The sequence below is a fragment of the Delphinapterus leucas genome, chromosome 4, assembly GCF_059928025.1.
Source record: "Delphinapterus leucas isolate spDelLeu-1000000601 "Yukka" chromosome 4, BTC_Dleu_Yukka2, whole genome shotgun sequence".
NCBI lineage: Eukaryota > Metazoa > Chordata > Mammalia > Artiodactyla > Monodontidae > Delphinapterus > Delphinapterus leucas.
In genome coordinates this window covers 49164681-49182135 of record NC_143132.1, presented here as the reverse complement: position 1 = coordinate 49182135, position 17455 = coordinate 49164681, and the positions used below count along the sequence as shown (strand labels likewise).

Genomic DNA, 17455 nt, shown 5'->3' with positions numbered 1-17455 from the left:
TCCTCAATTTGGGATGATTCGTTGTCTATTCAGGTATTGCACAGATGCAGGGTACATCAAGTTGATTGTGGAGATTTAATCTGCTGCTCCTGAGGCTGTTGGGAGAGATTTCCCTTTCTCTTCTTTGTTCTCACAGCTCCCAGGGGCTCAGCTTTGGATTTGGCCCCGCCTTTGCATGTAGGTCGCTGGAGGGCGACTGCTCTTTGCTCAGACAGGACGGAAAGGAGCCGCTGATTCGGGGGCTCTGGCTCACTCAGGCCAGTGGGAGGGAGGGCTGCGGAGCGCGGGGTGAGCCTGCGGCGGCAGAGGCCGGCGTGACGTTGCACCAGCCTGAGGCTCGCTGTGCATTCTCCTGGGGAAGTTGTCCCTGGATCCCGGGAACCTGGCAGTGGCGGGCTGCACAGGCTCCCCGGAAGGGAGGTGTGGAGAGTCACCTGTGCTCGCACACAGTCTTCTTGGTGGCGGCAGCAGCAGCCTTAGCGTCTCATGCCCATCTCTGGGGTCCGTGCTTTTAGCCACGGCTGGCGCCTTTAAGCAGCGCTCTTAATCCCCTCTCCTCGCGCACCAGGAAACAAAGAGGGAAGAAAAAGTCTCTTGCCTCTTCGGCAGGTCCAAACTTTTTCCCGGACTCCCTCCCGGCTAGCCGTGGTGCACTAACCCCTTCAGGCTGTGTTCACGCCGCCAGTCCTCTCCCTGCGCTCCGCTCCGACTGAAGCGGGATCCTCAGCTCCCAGGTGAGCTGACAAGCCTCTCGGGCTGGTGAGTGCTGGTCGGCAACGATCCTCTGTGTGGAAATCTCTCTGCTCTGCCTTTTGCACCCCTGTGGCTGCGCTCTCCTCAGCGGCTCCAAAGCTCCCCCCGCTCCGCCCCCCACAGTCTCCGCCAGTGAAGGGGCTTCTAGTGTGTGGAAACCTTTCCTCCTTCACAGCTCCCTCCCACTGGTGCAGGTCCCGTCCCTATTCTTTTGTCTCTGTTTATTCTTTTTTCTTTTGCCCTACCCAGGTACATGGGGAGTTTCGTGCCTTTTGGGAGGTCTGAGGTCTTCTGCCAGCGTTCAGTAGGTGTTTTTTAGGAGTTCCACGTGTAGATGTATTTCTGATGTATCTGTGGGTAGGAAGGTGATCTCTGCGTCTTACTCTTCTGCCATCTTTCCCCTCTGAGCACCCATTTGTAAACTTTTAATGATGGCCATTTTGACCAGTGTGAGGTGGTACCTCATTGTAGTTTTAATTTTCACTTCTCTAATAATTAGCAATGATGAGCATCCTTTTTTTTTGTTTGTTTAATATTTATTTATTTGGCTGTGCCAGGTCTTAGTTGCAGCATGCAGGATTTTTAGTTGTGCCATGCAAACTGTTAGTTGCAGCATGTGGAATCTAGTTGCCCAACCCGGAGTCAAACCCAGGCCCTCTGCATTGGGAGTGCGGAGTTCCAGCTCCTGGACCACCAGGGAAGTCCCTTGAGCATTTTTTCATAAACCTATTGGCCATCTTTGTGTTTTCTTTGCAGAAATGTCTATTTAGTTCTTCTGCCCATTTTTTGATTGGGTTGTTTGTTTTTGTTGAATTGTATGAGCTGTTTGTATATTTTGGAGATTAAGCACTTGTCAGTCACATCTCTTGCAAGTATTTTCTCCCATTCCATAGATTGTCTTTTCATTTTGTTTATGGTTTGCTTTGCTATGCAAAAGCTTGTAAGTTTAAGTCCCATTTGTTTATTTTTGCTTTTATGTCTATTGCCTTGGGCGACTGACCTACGTACGAAAACATTGGTACAATTTATGTCAGAGTATGTTTGGCCTATGTTCTTTTCTAGGAATTTTAGGGTGTCATGTCTTTTTTTTTTTTTAATAAATTTATTTATTTTTGGCTGCATTGAGTCTTCATTGCTACGTATGGGCTTTCTCGAGTTGTGGCGAGTTGGGGCTACCCTTCGTTGTGGTGCACGGGCTTCTCATTGCAGTGGCTTCTCTTGTTGTGGAGCACAGGCTCTAGGCACGCGGGCTTCAGTAGTTGTGGCACGCAGGCTCAAATAGTTGTGGCTCACAGCTTCTCGGGTGTAGGCTCAGTAGTTGTGGCGCACGGGCTTAGTTGCTCCGCGGCATGTGGGATCTTCCTGGACCAGGGATCAAACCTGTGTTCCCTGCATTGGCAGGCGGATTCTTAACCACTGTGCCACCAGGAAAGTCCCGCCCCTTTTATTTTGATTAAAATGTTTTCCAGAGTGTGTGTATGTGTACATAAAAAGGCTAGGAGTAAAAACAAAATATCAAAATTATCTTGTGGCAATAGGATTATGAGTGGTTTTTTTTTTTTTTTTTTTTTTTTTCGGTACGCGGGCCTCTCACTCCTGTGTGGCCCCTCCCGTTGCGGAGCACAGGCTCCGGACGCGCAGGCTCAGCGGCCATGGCTCACGGGCCCAGCCGCTCCGCGGCACGTGGGATCCTCCCGGACCGGGGCACGAACCCGTGTCCCTTGCATCAGCAGGCGGACTCTCAACCACTGCGCCACCAGGGAAGCCCCTATGAGTGGTTTTTTTATCTTATTTTCTTTTGTGTTTTATAGCATTTTACAGTAAACATTTGACTTGTATCTTTGGGACAAAATGGTTTTTGATATTTAAAGTTACTTGGAGCAGAGTTATTTCTTTCATGGAAAATTTTTCTTATGACTTCAACTTAGAAATTAAAAAGGTACTAGGTAAAAGACCAAAATACATTATTTTGTTGGTATCTGTTGCTTTTTTTTTAAGAAATACTCTTTCTTACCTCAACCTTATTTAACCCGGTTTCATAATTGGTAGCAGTATTAATATGACTTTAGCCTGCTTGATTATCAGCTTTCCTAGGAATGGCTGAATTAGCTATGATGGTCATGTTGACCATGTAGTCTCCCCAGCTTTCAACCTGAATCCTAATAGATCTCACAGTTTAAGGTTTCCCTGTATGCTTGTTACTTGTTTATCCACTATTTGCCTATATAAAAGGACCACATTTTATGTATGTTGAGTCAAAACTGAAAAACACAGCAAACATGAGTTTTTTGGTTTTGGGGGTTTTCTGGCCATGCTGCATGTCTTGCGGGATCTTAGTTCTCTCACCAGGGATTGAACCCCTTGCCCCTGCAGCAGTAAGCGCAGAGTCCTAACCACTGAGCCAGCAGGGAGTTCCCAAACATGAGTTTTTAAAAGGTTGCTTTGGCTCCCTGTATTTTAATAAAAGATCTCTTAAGATAAATTATTACATGAGAAAAGCAAGGCACAGAAAAGTATGTGTAGTATAACACCTACTATAAGAAGGAGGCATAAGAGTATTTGTTTGACTGTATAAAGACTCTAAAAATCTGTACAAATTCTTAATCATTCTGGTTATGGAGATGGAGTTGGACTTTTCACTGTGTAATCTTCTGATATTTGAATCATGTGAATTTTAAAAATGGGTTTCGAAAGTGAAGTACTGAGAACTTAGAAATAAACTGATCTTATTTTCTCGCATAAAATGAGAACCTAATACCTCATGTGTATAGTAATTGTCTTATTCCTTAGAACAAAGATAAGCAACCTATAACCCAAAGGCCGCCAGTCCTCCTTTCCCTCCCTTTTTCTGAATAAAGTTGTATTGTACCATAGCCATGCCCATTTGTATACATATTATAATATGTGGCTTCTCTTTCCAGCTACAATGGCAGAATTAAGTAGTTGCAACAGACACTTTATGGCCTGCAATCTTTATTATCTAATTCTATACAGAAAAATTTTGCTGACCCTCTGCTGTAGACCTTGTTTTAAAGTTTTTAATAGTAGAACCCTCTGTTTACAGTCAAATTTTTATATGGACTTCTATTATTAAAATATACAGCTATACTTACTGCAGTGAGGTTAGGGGACAGGTTGGTTGAACCCTGCCTACTCACCTGCCTCCCTCTCTTTTTTTACCCTCCATTCTCCAGCAGATGATTCTTGAGGGGAATTTGAGGAACCCCCGGGGTTCTAAGGAGTACATTTTGAAAATGACTGCCTTACAACAACTCTTTGAGGCAGTAAGTGTGATATTATTTTCTATTTTAGGTATTGAGAGACTCGGCTCATAGAAGTTAGTTAGTCAAGGCTTAATAAGCAACCAGAACTCAAAACAAATCCAGGATATTTAATTGCAGAATAAATGGTCATATTTGCCGTTATATTCTATTTTATATTGTCATAATTATACAGTAATTGTTTCTACAAGGTGTTTTAGTGGTGATTTGACTTTTTTGTCTTTCATCTTTCTTGTTTCGCATAGGCTTTTGTAAGGCAAGCTTCCTTCCTTTACTGGAATTTGCCTATACTTCGGTGCTAAGTTTTGACTTCTGTAGCATGGCTGATGTAGCCATCTTGGCTCGTCATCTTTTCATGTCAGAAGTTTTAGAAATCTGTGAAAGTGTACATAAACTAATGGAAGAGAAGCAGCTAACAGTATATAAGAAGGGTGAGGTACAAACAGTTACATCTACACAGGACTTACCAGAACAAAATGGAGGTACAGCACCTCCTGTGGCTAACAACGAGGGAACCACAACAACTTTATCCACTGAACTTGGGGATTGTGAAATTGTACTGCTGGTGAACGGAGAATTGCCAGAGCAGAATGGAGAGCTAGGACAACAGCCTGAGCCCCAGGTTTCTTCACAGACCGAAGCTGCTCTGTCACCTGTAGGCTGTGTAACTGATTCCCATCCTGAAATGGAGTCTGTTGATTTAGTAACAAAAAACAGCCAGACAGAACTAGAAACTTTAAACAGCAGAGAAGATGGCACAGTCTCTGATACTCATCCTAAGCTTTCAAAAGAGAATGTAATCAGTAGCTCTCCAGAAAACAGTAATATGGGAAATGATACAGCAACAGAGGATATCTGTGCTGAAGATATCTCAGAGCATAGGCAGAACCTTGGCCAGTCTTTAAAAGATCAGGAAAATCTAGTTGAACCGACAGCACAGACAGACCATAGTCCCGATGATGATGATACTTACAGAAGCAGGCTTCGGCAGCGCTCTGTTAACGAAGGGGGATATATCCGACTACACAAAGGAATGGAGAAGAAGCTGCAGAAACGGAAAGCCATTTCCAAGTCAGCAGTTCAACAGGTATGATGAAAAAAGAGTTTACCTTTGTAGTTTTAGCTTTAAGTTGAAAACATTCTGCAGTTAAACTTATGGTGATAATTATCTTGGGGGGAAGGGGAGTGGATGCAGGAAAGCAATTTAATGTTTTAAATACCAATATTAAGATAATGTGAATTTGAGATAGTTTATTTAGATTGTGTTTTCTGTTCTTTAATTAGGTGGCTCAGAAATTAGTTCAAAGAGGAAAAAAGATGAAACAACCAAAAAGGGATGCTAAAGAGAATACCGAAGAAGAAGCATCCCATAAATGTGGAGAATGTGGAATGGTTTTTCAGAGACGATATGCTCTTATAAAGCACATACTGAAACATGAAAGAGCTAGAGATTACAAGTGTCCAGTAAGTATCTGGAAAGCTAATTATAGATGGCTATAACTTCATTATAAATAGAATCCAATTTACTGCTTCATTATTATCCTGCCATTTGTGTTCTCTCTTCTGTCTCCCTTATATTGCCGTAAGAGTTATCTTCTGATTTGTACATGTCATGTTCTTGCCAAAAAATATTTACCTCTGCTTCTTCTTGATACCCTAGTAAGACAACAGTAAAACGATCTTTTTAAAAAGCTCATAGAAAGGCAAAAAGAACAGGAGACCTTAGCAACTAAATTCTGGATTCTGATAAATAGATGGAGTGTTTTTTGTTTGTTTGTTGGCTGCCCCATGCGGCATGTGGTAGCTTAGTTCCCCAACCAGGGATAGAACCTGTACCCCCCTGCAGTGGAAGCACAGGGTCTTAGCCACTGGACTGCCAGGGAAGTCCCTAGATGGAGTCATTGATTCAGCAGATTTGAAAGGGCTCATTCCCAGGCTTTCAGTGTGGAAAGCTAAGAATCAATCCAAATTGTATTGCAGAACTACCAAAAGGCTCAGAAATTAATGGTACTAGCTACCTTGAAAGTAGAGATGAGTCTGGTTGTTAGAAAGTCTGTTTTGGTTTTTTTTCTGGCTGCGTTGGGTCTACATTGCTATACATGGGCTTTCTCTGGTTGCAGCTAGCGGGAGCTACTCTTCATTTTGGTGCGCCGGCTTCTCATTGCGGTGGCTTCTCGTGTTGCAGAGCATGGGCTCTAGGTGCACAGACTTCAGTAGTTGTGGCGCACGGGCTTCAGTAGTTGTGGCATGCAGGCTCTAGAGCACAGGCTTAGTAGTTGTGGCACACAGACTTAGTTGCTCCACAGCATGTGGGATCTTCCTGGACTAGGGCTCGAACCTGAGTCCCCTGCATTGGCAGGCGGACTCTTAACCACTTTGCCACCAGGGAAGTCCCTAGAAAGTCTTTCTAAGAAGTAAGTAAATCACTACCACCATGCCTTCAGCCAAAGATCCATCTTCTACTCTCTGAAAAAGATAAAACCCACCACTGCTCTAGGGAACACTGTGAATAATGAGGGTGAATGTACTATATACCAAACAAGGGAACGTAAAAGCATATATACTGAATATTGAATCCTTTCAAGCTCTCTTTCCATACTCAAGTTCCAGAATATTAACAACCAAACCCTTAATCTTAAAATAGAAGGATTTCTTAAAGGTGAGAAATCCGAAGTCTGATAACAAAAGATCTAAAGATACTGCTCATTAAAGCCTGTGGTTAACAGTTTACTCCTCTGCTTACACACAAGTTCCAATCGGTTTTTAAATGTCTTTTTTTGAAATGTGAATAGACATCAGTTATACAGACTCACAAATACTTCAAGCAAAAAAACAACTTTGAGGAATCCAATACTATGCAGTTAAAAGAAAACTCAAACACCCCCCCATACACAACCCAAACCACAAACTATGATTTATATTAGAGATAAATAAAACAATTACATCAGTAAAACAATAACCATGCACTGTGTTTTTAAAAGGACACATCAAGAGAACAGAAGAGTTTTTCTTAGGAATAAAATACATAATAACACATATAAAAATAGAAAAGTTAGGAAATACAATTGGCTAATTCACCCAGAAAATAAAGCAAAAGACAAGGTAAAAATGGGAGTGAAAGAAATTTTAGAGGATTGGTCTAGGTTGTCTTCTAATATCCAGATAATTCCAAACAGCATGGAGAGAAAGAAATCATTAATGCAATGAAAAAAAATTTGAGAACTTGAAAATAGAAGTTTCCTTGTTAAAAGGGTGCGTTCAATGTCCAGAATCATGGGTGAAAATAAATCTATACCAAGATATATTATGAAATTTCAGAATCAAGGTACAAAGAAAATCTTATAAATTACAAGAGAGAAAGGATAAGGGTCAGAATAGCTTCAGGCCTTTCAGCAGCAACAGTGGAAGTTAGAAGACAAAGGCACAATATCTTTAATATTATAAAAGAAAATGATTTCTAACTTGGAATCAGTATTCAAACTATATTTATGATGGTAGAATAAGAACAGTTTCAGACATGCAAGGTCTGCAAAGTTTTACCTCCCAAACTCCCTTTCTCAGGAAGCTGTCGGCAGAGGTATTCCTCTAAAATGAGCAAGACATGGGAAACGGGAAACATGGGGTCCAATCTGTAGAGTCCAAGCGTGGGAAACAACCGCCCCAGTCTGGAACACCAATGTAGTGCTTTGACAGCGATCTCCCACAAGGTGATGTTTTAAACCTTCTCCCAATAGACAGTTGAGAGAAAGGTTTGATGATGAATTAGCAGTAAATACAAAGATAAATAAAACCGAAAAGGAAACGAAAGGAAAGAGACTCATACTGTCTGTATGGTCCAGCTGTAATAACATGTATGTCATCCAGATAATGTAAGCACTGAAATTGATCTCATCAAAATGATCATAAAGCTGTATTGAGAAAGTGTATGGTAATGGGAAGGATCATGTACGTGTAGAGAGTGGAGAGGTAAAGGAGAGAGTCACTTCCTATTATTCATATTACTCAGAATTACAGAGATAATCATTAAGAAAGAGTCAAAAAAGTAGAGTAGTGAACCAAGAGGCCAGTTTTACTTATTAAAAAAAAGTTTTGTAGATCATGACTATAAATAACTCTGATTTTAAAATAAAGAACAGAAGCTTTCAGGAATACTCAACAAGTACAGGGTAAAACCCAAAGACTGTCACAGTTTTATCTTCCTACTTTTTCCAGCCCCTATTTTTGCTCTTCCTAACAACTGTTAGTACTCATATAATAATAGTATTCTTGTCTTTGTCTGTGTCTTACCATTCCTTCAAGACCGAGCCTCGGTGATGACGCCTTTCCTTATACTCTGATTATTCCCTCTTCCTAAGTATTGATCTTTCACCTATTTACATATAAATCCTGTTTTTGTGGTTAGATTATAAATCTTTGCAGAATAGAGGCTGGGTCTGTCCCTTTCATTTCTATAGTGTGGTACCTAGCATATTGTCTTTTACATAGTATATATGTTTATTGAGTGATATAATTGTAACAAAGATATGGAATGTTGAAGTACAAGTTGAGTTTCACTTAACATTTGTGATGGAAATACATTCAGGCAGAATTTTGTTTACTTTTTCTTTTAGTTGTGTAAGAAACAGTTTCAGTACAGTGCCTCCTTGAGAGCACACCTTATTCGACATACCAGGAAAGATGCACCTACTTCATCCTCTTCCAGTTCTGCACCTAATGAGGCATCAGGATCATCATCTGAGAAGGGCAGAACCAAACGCGAATTTATATGTTCGATATGTGGAAGGACATTACCTAAATTATACTCTCTTCGAATACATATGTTAAAGCACACAGGGGTAAAACCACATGCATGCCAGGTAAAGCCATTATATTTATTTTGTTATTTAAAGAAGATTGGAACATAACTGGTGATAAGACTGGTTGATTCTGGTGTCACATCACTTTTGTAAAATGTCACAGGAAGTCCATAACTTTTTCAGTTTGTTGCCTAGGTCAAGGGTGAGTCCCAGTTCTGTTCTTTAATTTGGCTGAAGTTGTAACTTGAAATTAATCTATTTAGGATGTTCGGGAAACTTGCTAGGATTCAGAGCGATACTGGGTGAGAATAACCAATTCATCATCTCAGTCATCCCTTAACGTTCAGTAGGACCAACCTGGCTTGGGAAGGAACCTGTGAGTTAAACACATCTTAGTAGAAATTCTGCCTAAGCTATGTGTCCTTCTCTAGAGCTGAAGACTAAATGCCAAAATGTGATTCCTGGGTAAAGAATCCTGTGATAAGCCAGCTTTGGGCTATTTGCAACGGTGAAAAATTTCTAGTAGCACCTATAGCCTTGCATATAAGGATGACCCAGTATTTTTATTAATAAACAGTTTTGGAACCAGTGAATTTTTAAATGTTTTTCTCTCTCTCTTTCGTTTCTTAAGCTTCGTATTATAAGAAAAAAGAATGTAAGAGAGTAGAATAAACCCTCATGTACTCTTCACCCAGCTTTAATAGTTATCAACACATGGTCAATTGTGGGATTTTTTTTTTAATTTAAATATAGTTGATTTACAATGTTGTGTTAGTTTCAGGTGTTCAGCAAAGTGATTCAGTTATTTATTTATTCATTCATCCATTCATTCTTTTTTAGATTCTTTTCCATTATAGGTTATTACAAGATATCGAGTGTAGTTCCCTGTGCTATACAGTAGGTCCTTGTTGGTTATCTATGGTCAGTTGTATTTTATATGTACTGTCTCTCACTCCCTTACTTCCCCCTCCCTTCAGTTATTTTGAAGCCAAGTCCTAAGCATCATTTTATTCATATATTTAAAAACTAAGTGTTAATTGGGCCTCTGGTCTTCTGGTGTAGCACTACTCAAAATGTGTGGTCCATAAAAGATAAGTGCAAAGATGGAGAATAGGCATGTAGAAACTGTCATGGCAATTTGATACTGTGACATTTTCATTGTGTTTAACAAAAATCTCTCCCTAATAGATTGGGGAAAGAAAAAAACTGGTTCTTCATCATAGAGAGTTTAAGAAGCACTGTTCTAGTTGGCATAGCAGGAGTTGAGTATATTGTTCTTGATTAAGCTCCCATGTCTCTTTTAATATAAGATATATTGTTTACCAGTCTCACAAAGGACAGTATGAGGTTTTTTTGGGTACTGTTTTGAGTTCTTCTAGTGATCTCATGGGTGTAAGAAAAATAGCAATATTGGTTAACTACGGAATCAGAAGATGATCAACCAGCTAAAATCCTTGGCCCTTGTATCAACTTTAACTTTGTCATTTTGTTTATAATTTAAGTTTTTAATTTAAAATAGCATAGTAGATTCTGTGTCCTCATTCTTCAGAAACAGCCCTTATCTCTTTTTCTGTTTTACTGGTTTAAACACCTGTGCTCTCTTAGGTCTGTGGAAAGACTTTCATCTACAAGCACGGTCTAAAATTACACCAGAGTCTCCATCAATCACAAAAGCAGTTCCAGTGTGAACTATGCGTTAAGTCATTTGTTACCAAACGGAGTCTTCAGGAACATATGAGTATTCACACGGGTAATGAGAAACTTATATTGACATAGTTACATGTTATATACTATTAATTTACTAGTATATTGATTATGCTGTAAGATGACTGTATGTGTGCAGTTTTTTATTAATGAGAGTAAAGGTTTTTTTTGTTTTTTTGTGTTTTTCTTTTAGAGTAAAGTTTAAAAGTTGTTCTTATAATCTAGTTTTAGAGCTATCTTATTTGTGTAAAAATTTTGTTTCAGTCAGTGCAGAAAAATGTGTACTGAGTATTAAATCCAGGCACCTAAAGAAATGGTCTTGCTTTTAAAAAGTTAAGCAGTAGACAGATGTAACTGTCAGCATGGTATGTGGCTTATAATTTTATTAGAACTTTTAGTCCACGTATACTTATTTTCAGGTGTTTAAAGCAGTTATGTGGAAAATGGCTGATGAAGGGTAGATAATCTGCTCTAGAACTTGTATACAACTCTACACTGTTATAATCCAGATGATCATGCAAGCCTATCACATTCTGTGGGTAGTAGTAGTAGCCTCTCTAGTACTCTGGTTGAGAGAAAATAGGGATTTTGACATAGTTTGTTATTCTTAGAAGGTGGATGCCAAATGTTACAGCTTCCGTGCCCACTTGATAAAATAACTTCTGAAATACAACGTAAAGCATTCTGTTGGAAGAGCACCTGATTGCTGGATTTGTGACATGGTTTTTATTTTTTATAGGAGAGTCCAAGTACCTTTGCTCAGTTTGTGGAAAGTCTTTTCACAGGGGCTCTGGGCTCAGCAAGCACCTAAAGAAACACCAACCAAAACCTGAAGTTCGAGGCTATCATTGTACTCAGTAAGTATTTAATATGTGAACCATTCAATTAATTTCCTTGTGTTCTTACTCAGTTTATTTGAAAGTTGTTTCAAAAGAAAATATTTGAGGTGACTATAGTTGATAACACTGTATAATATGATTGAATTTTGCTAAGAGAGTAGGAACTTGAATATTCATATGTAATTATACACACACGTATATATATCTGAGGTGATGGGTGTGTTAACAAGTGGGAGGATTCCTTTCACAGTGTATACATGTACTGAATCATCACATTATACACTTTAAATATCTTACAATTTTATTTGTCAGTTACACCTCAGTAAAACTGAAAAAGGAGAATACTTGAAGATAATATTAAACTGTTATTTGTTTACTCTTGATTTTATCAGTTTGTTTTTTCTAGATGTTCCTATTTATGTAACAGTTTTATTTAGACACAAATTTCATACCATACAAAGCACTCATTTTAAATGATTTAAAGAAGTTGTTCAAATGTGCAACCAGTTCTTTCCTACAGTAGGGACTGTAGGAAAGAAGGGTCCCTTGGTGCCAGCCAGAGATTCTTCCTAGGCAGTTCCTCGGAAGTACTGGGCCCTCTGCTCATTTCTCCCTTCTTCAGATTCCTTTTTCCCTCTTTTCATTTTCCAAAGCCTCCTGAAATCTTTTTTATAATTGAAGTAAAAGTTCATAGAACATAACATTCATCATTTTAAAGTGTTCAGTTTAGTGGCTTTCAGTACATTCACGGTGTTGTGTGAGCATCACCACTAATTCCAGAATGCCTTCAGTACTCAGGCCAGGCAGTTTACAGTTCTGCCTTGGTCTTCTCTTTCTGTTTGTGCAGAGTCAGCCATTGGTGAGAGTATAGAGCCTTTTCAGGTCTTTTCTGAGCATGTGCCCAGCACTGGGCAGATATTTGGACTTCTAGATTCCTGGGAATATGTGAGAGTTTTTCAAAGCTCTCATTCCCCAAAACATCTCGGTCTCCAGCCTTTTCCTCACAGGCTTTTGGTTTGGATATTGTTTGCACCGAACTGCTGTTCCTTGCCCCAGCAGCTGTGGCTAATACATTTGCCTGTAAGTGTTTCCAGCCATCTGCTCCTCTCTACTCCCCACCCCTCCCCGAGTCCTCAGCCCTGGAAGAGTTAGGGTAAATACAAGCAGACCCTTTGAGGGGTAACCTCAAGGAGTCATCAGATAGCTCAGAACAACTACAGCTCTGTGAGAATAAGTTCCTCTGGTACTAGGGACCCGTAGCAGGAGTGCAGTCTGTCTGCTGAGCTGAGGAGCCCGGGGATGGGGCCAGGGTGGGTTGAAATGCCACAGAACTCTCTTACCAAGATTCAGCAATTGCTTTCTTGATTAAATATTTACCTGGTCACTGTAAACTTTTAATTAGTTTCCAGAGGTCCAATAAAATTGATTCTGACAGTTTTTGCCCATTTGTTTACTGCTTTCATGTAGGGATGGGCTTTTGGAGTTACCTACTCTGCCCTATATGCTGATGTCACTCTATAATCAGTCTTATTTTAAAACAAAGATAGTTTATTATTCATACATTTTTAGTTGCAAGTATAAGAAAACCCAATTTAAACTGACTTGAGGGCTTCCCTGGCTTAGTGGTTGAGAACCCGCCTGCCAATGCGGGGGACATGGGTTTGAGCCCTGGTCCGGGAAGATCCCACATGCCGCGGAGCAACTAAGCCTGTGTGCCACAACTACTGAGCCCACGTGCCACAACTACTGAAGTCCGTGCGCCTAGAGCCCATGCTCCACAACAAAAAAAGCCACCACAATGAGAAGCCTGCGCACCACAAAAAAGTAGTAGTCCCACCTCAACAAAGAGAAAGCCCGCGCGCAGCAACAAAGACCCACACAGGCAATAATAAAAACAAATAAATTTATTTTAAAAAAATTAAAAATAAAATAAACTGACTTGAATGAAAGTCGAATCTAGGAGTCTGAATGGTTTAATGTAAACTGGTTTCAGATTCATTAGCACTTGATGCCTCTGAGACTCCGTATGGACAAGGCAGTGGCAATGATTTCAGCCTTACATCCTCTCAACTCCCAGATTGTCAAGCTGCTTTTCTCGTAGTTCCTATAAAAGTCCTGAGGTTCGCTACCATTGGATCTGGTTAAGGCATCTGGTTTTCTGTGAATCGATCACTATAGCTAAGAGAATGCTGTGCTCTGATTGACCTAGGCCTAAGTCAGTTGCTCCATCCTTATGGTCAAGAGTGAGGCCTACTTCCAATAGATGGACAGAGACTGGGAGAGGGTGAAAAGGGATGTAAAAAGGGGAGATCAGATGGGGTTGAGGAGGAGACAGAAAATAATAACACCTATGATAACCCTTGGGAGCTGTGCAGGATTCTTTCTAAAATGTTTCTAGTACTCTGCAGCTAAAAGAACTTAAGATCCTGTAGCCTTGATGCAAGATTGGAATAGTAAGAATTGTTTTTGTTTTAAATTGGGATTATCTTGTGGAGTTCTAGAAACCCAAGAATATACTGAGTTCTTGGAAACTTCTTTTAAAAGAATAAGATGATCCAGTTGGGTGAATGAACTTTGTTATTGCAGATGTGAGAAAAGTTTCTTTGAAGCTAGAGATCTTCGCCAGCACATGAACAAACATCTTGGTGTGAAGCCATTCCAGTGCCAATTTTGTGATAAGTGCTATAGTTGGAAGAAAGATTGGTATTCCCATGTGAAGTCTCACTCTGTCACTGAGCCTTACAGGTGGGTAAATCTGAGGAGGATCTAAACTTGAAATATAAATGTACTTGGATTAATTAATACGGATTCTGGTGCTTTGGAAAAAATAATTTGGGGTTTTCCTTTATTTTAGGTGTAATATATGTGGCAAAGAATTTTATGAAAAGGCATTGTTCAGAAGGCATGTAAAGAAAGCTACCCATGGAAAAAAAGGAAGAGCAAAGCAAAACCTGGAACGGGTGTGTGAACAATGTGGAAGAAAATTCACTCAGCTGAGAGAGTATAGGAGACACATGAACAACCATGGAGGTAACTATACTTCATATAGTTTTATATATATATATATATATATATAAAATTTTCAGTAGAATAAAAGCCAGTCCAGTAGTGATTCTCCTTTTACCATTCCTCTTGCCTATTATCTCGCTTTCCTTAATAAGAGATTAATCCCATGTTGTGGAAGATTTATTCAAGTGATAGAGGTGATCCTGAACCTGACTACCTAATTGTTTTGTAGATAGATAGATTCCTGTTTTAGTGAGCTTAATATTTTATATCAATATTTTTATGCTGGAATGGACTACTTGAAGTTTCTGGTTTTTTATCCTAGGATTATAGGATTGCTGTGAAGGCTAAAAGAGACTATTCACAGAACCTCAGGATTGTCTCTCAGTAACTTCTGTCAATAGGAACATCTTTAGAGAGATTATATCCAGAATCTGCTTTATTCTAAGAGAAACCATTTGGTTCTAAATAAAAGACCGCCATAGTCAAGATAGAAACATTTATGGGCTACTGTACTTAAAAGAAAAGCATTATTTATCAGGCAGCTGTAATATATTTTGGTACTTGGACCTCACCACACATACACCTCTCTTCTTTTTTTTTTAATAGGAGTTAAGCCATTTGAGTGCTTAACATGTGGAGTAGCTTGGGCTGATGCCCGATCTCTAAAACGCCACGTCAGAACACATACAGGTGAACGGCCCTATGTCTGTCCGGTATGTAGTGAAGCCTACATAGATGCTCGAACACTCCGTAAACATATGACTAAATTCCACAGAGATTATGTGCCTTGCAAAATTATGCTGGAAAAAGATACCCTTCAGTTTCATAACCAAGGAACTCAAGTGGAGCATGCTGTTAGCATCTTAACAGCAGATATGCAGGAACAAGAAAACAGCGGTCCTCAAGAACTTGAAACTGTGGTAGTGACAGGAGAAACTATGGAAGCTCTCGAAGCTGTTGCAGCTACTGAAGAATGTCCGTCAGTATCTACACTTTCTGACCAAAGTATTATGCAAGTGGTTAACTATGTGTTAGCACAACAGCAAGGACAGAAGCTGTCTGAAGTTGCAGAAGCTATTCAGACTGTTGAAGTAGAGGTGGCCCATATTTCAGAAACAGAGTGAATGTAGTAATGGAGATGAACAGAAGGGACATCTCACATAAACTGAACTCACAGAACATTTGTTTACAGTACTATGTGGCTGTCCGCCTAGAGTTTGTACGTCAAGGCTCTGGGCTGTTTTGGTGGTGTTTTAACATTTCTAAACGGTTTGTCTGGCTAATGGGTTCTGTAGAAAAGTCCATTTACTGTAAAGAAATTGAAAACAAATCTGTTTGATGGCAGTGGATTATCATGGTATACTTTTTATGAATTAATGTTTATAAAGAACTGTACTAAATAAATTAAAAACTGTACAGTTTCATTTGCATTTTGACATTATTATATACTTTGAGTTTAAAAGGCTGTACTAGTTGGCTTTTCTTCTCTTTTATTCTCAAAATATAGAGGTTCTGTGATTTCATTTGCCTTGTTTATGGTTTAAAAATTCTAATATAAAACGTTTTAGTGCGATGCTTAAGTATATTACATTTTTAAAAATGCTTCAGATCTGTGATTCTTGACTTACTATTTATTTTAACCCCTTATAAAGTCAGGGATTCTTTATTTTAAAGCACTTAATGAGTTACATGTTGTAATCAAGTTTGCACAGTGTACTTAATCTATATGGGGAACCCCTAAATGAATAGCTGATTTTTTTAAATGCCATTAAAATGCATGAAATGCCTATTAAAGCCTTACTCTACTATCCTTCAAGGCAAGTAAATTGACCGTGAGCAAAGAACATTGTTATTAAACTGTTGATGGGAAATTTCTCCTTGATTACATAAGATAATAAATGGGAAAAAAGTTAAAACTAGGTTTGGTATGTTTGCAGCTTTTGTATCATGTTTAATTGTTCAATTTTGTTGAACTGCAGTTTAGAAGTAGGATAGCGATATAGACATCTACAGCGGTCCTGTGGATACCATGTAATTGTTAAGTAATTTCAGAATATTGAAAATTCTTCAGCCCTCATTACAGTATACTACTTAAAGAAATTGATTATGGCCCACCAAAGTGTTAAAATTAAATTCTTTTTAAAAGTTGCCTGAAAGTTAAATTAATTTGTGTGTTTGATTTTTAAATTCCCACCTCTTTAAGCTATCCAGTTTTCTCGTTTTTCAAAATAGCCACGGGGAGATGCCACATTTCTCTCCTGGGAAACTACCACTCAAGCTGTAATTGTTAAAATTAAACTTCTAAGTATTAGAAGCTAATATAAGTTGTAAAATTAAGATACAAGCAGATCACATGTAAGTCATTCCTAAAGCACAAGAAAAGAATGTGCCTTGATGTACATATATTATTAAGATGCGTATTCCAGTTTACTTTAAAAGTGGCTTAAAAGACGAAGAATAAATGTGATGCCATGCATGCATTGTACCTGTATATGTAATATTTGCATTTGCAAATTTCCCATTGTTTTGATAGCTGTGTGGCTGACTTTCAATTTTAAGTGGATTAACATACAGTCTGTAACTTTACAATGGCTGCTTGTTTATCATTATCTTTCAGTTAGTGAAAATGTATTTCAACCTGACAAAAATTTGGAATTGTGTCTTTATGTTCCCTTGTCACCATTGTTATTAGATTTAGTTAATTGTATAAGACCCATTAATGTATGTCATAAATATGTAAATAAAAGATGTTGAATCTTGTTTAAGGCATAAGCTTTGGAGTTGAGCTTGTCACTATTTTCAGCTCATAAATCAGTTGCTGTTATTTGATATATTATTGAGTTAATCCGTTTGTTTGTTTGTTTGTTTTGCGGTAAGTGGGCCTCTCACTGTTGTGGCCTCTCCCGTTGTGGAGCACAGGCTCCGGACGCGCAGGCTCAGCGGCCATGGCTCACGGGCCCAGCCGCTCTGCGGCATGTGGGATCTTCCCGGACCGGGGCACGAACGCGTGTCCCCTGCATCGGCAGACGGACTCTCAACCACTGCGCCACCAGGGAAGTCCGAGTTAATCCGT

At 39.3% G+C, this 17455-nt stretch overlaps 1 protein-coding gene across 3 annotated transcripts in view; it reads left to right on the top strand.

Moving 5' to 3' along the window:
* The window catches only part of ZBTB11 (zinc finger and BTB domain containing 11), a 40987-nt gene extending 23833 nt beyond the window's left edge, over positions 1 to 17154 (top strand). For all 3 annotated transcript variants that reach the window (XM_022592853.3, XM_022592772.3, XM_089910496.1), the window contains 8 exons: positions 4280 to 5121; positions 5319 to 5498; positions 8645 to 8890; positions 10436 to 10580; positions 11274 to 11391; positions 13960 to 14118; positions 14228 to 14403; positions 14989 to 17154. In XM_022592853.3, coding sequence (XP_022448561.1) covers positions 4280 to 5121; positions 5319 to 5498; positions 8645 to 8890; positions 10436 to 10580; positions 11274 to 11391; positions 13960 to 14118; positions 14228 to 14403; positions 14989 to 15506 — 2384 coding nt within the window. In that variant the 3' untranslated portion in view covers positions 15507 to 17154. The remainder of the gene's footprint in view (positions 1 to 4279; positions 5122 to 5318; positions 5499 to 8644; positions 8891 to 10435; positions 10581 to 11273; positions 11392 to 13959; positions 14119 to 14227; positions 14404 to 14988) is intronic.
* The last annotated feature ends 301 nt before the right edge of the window (positions 17155 to 17455 follow it).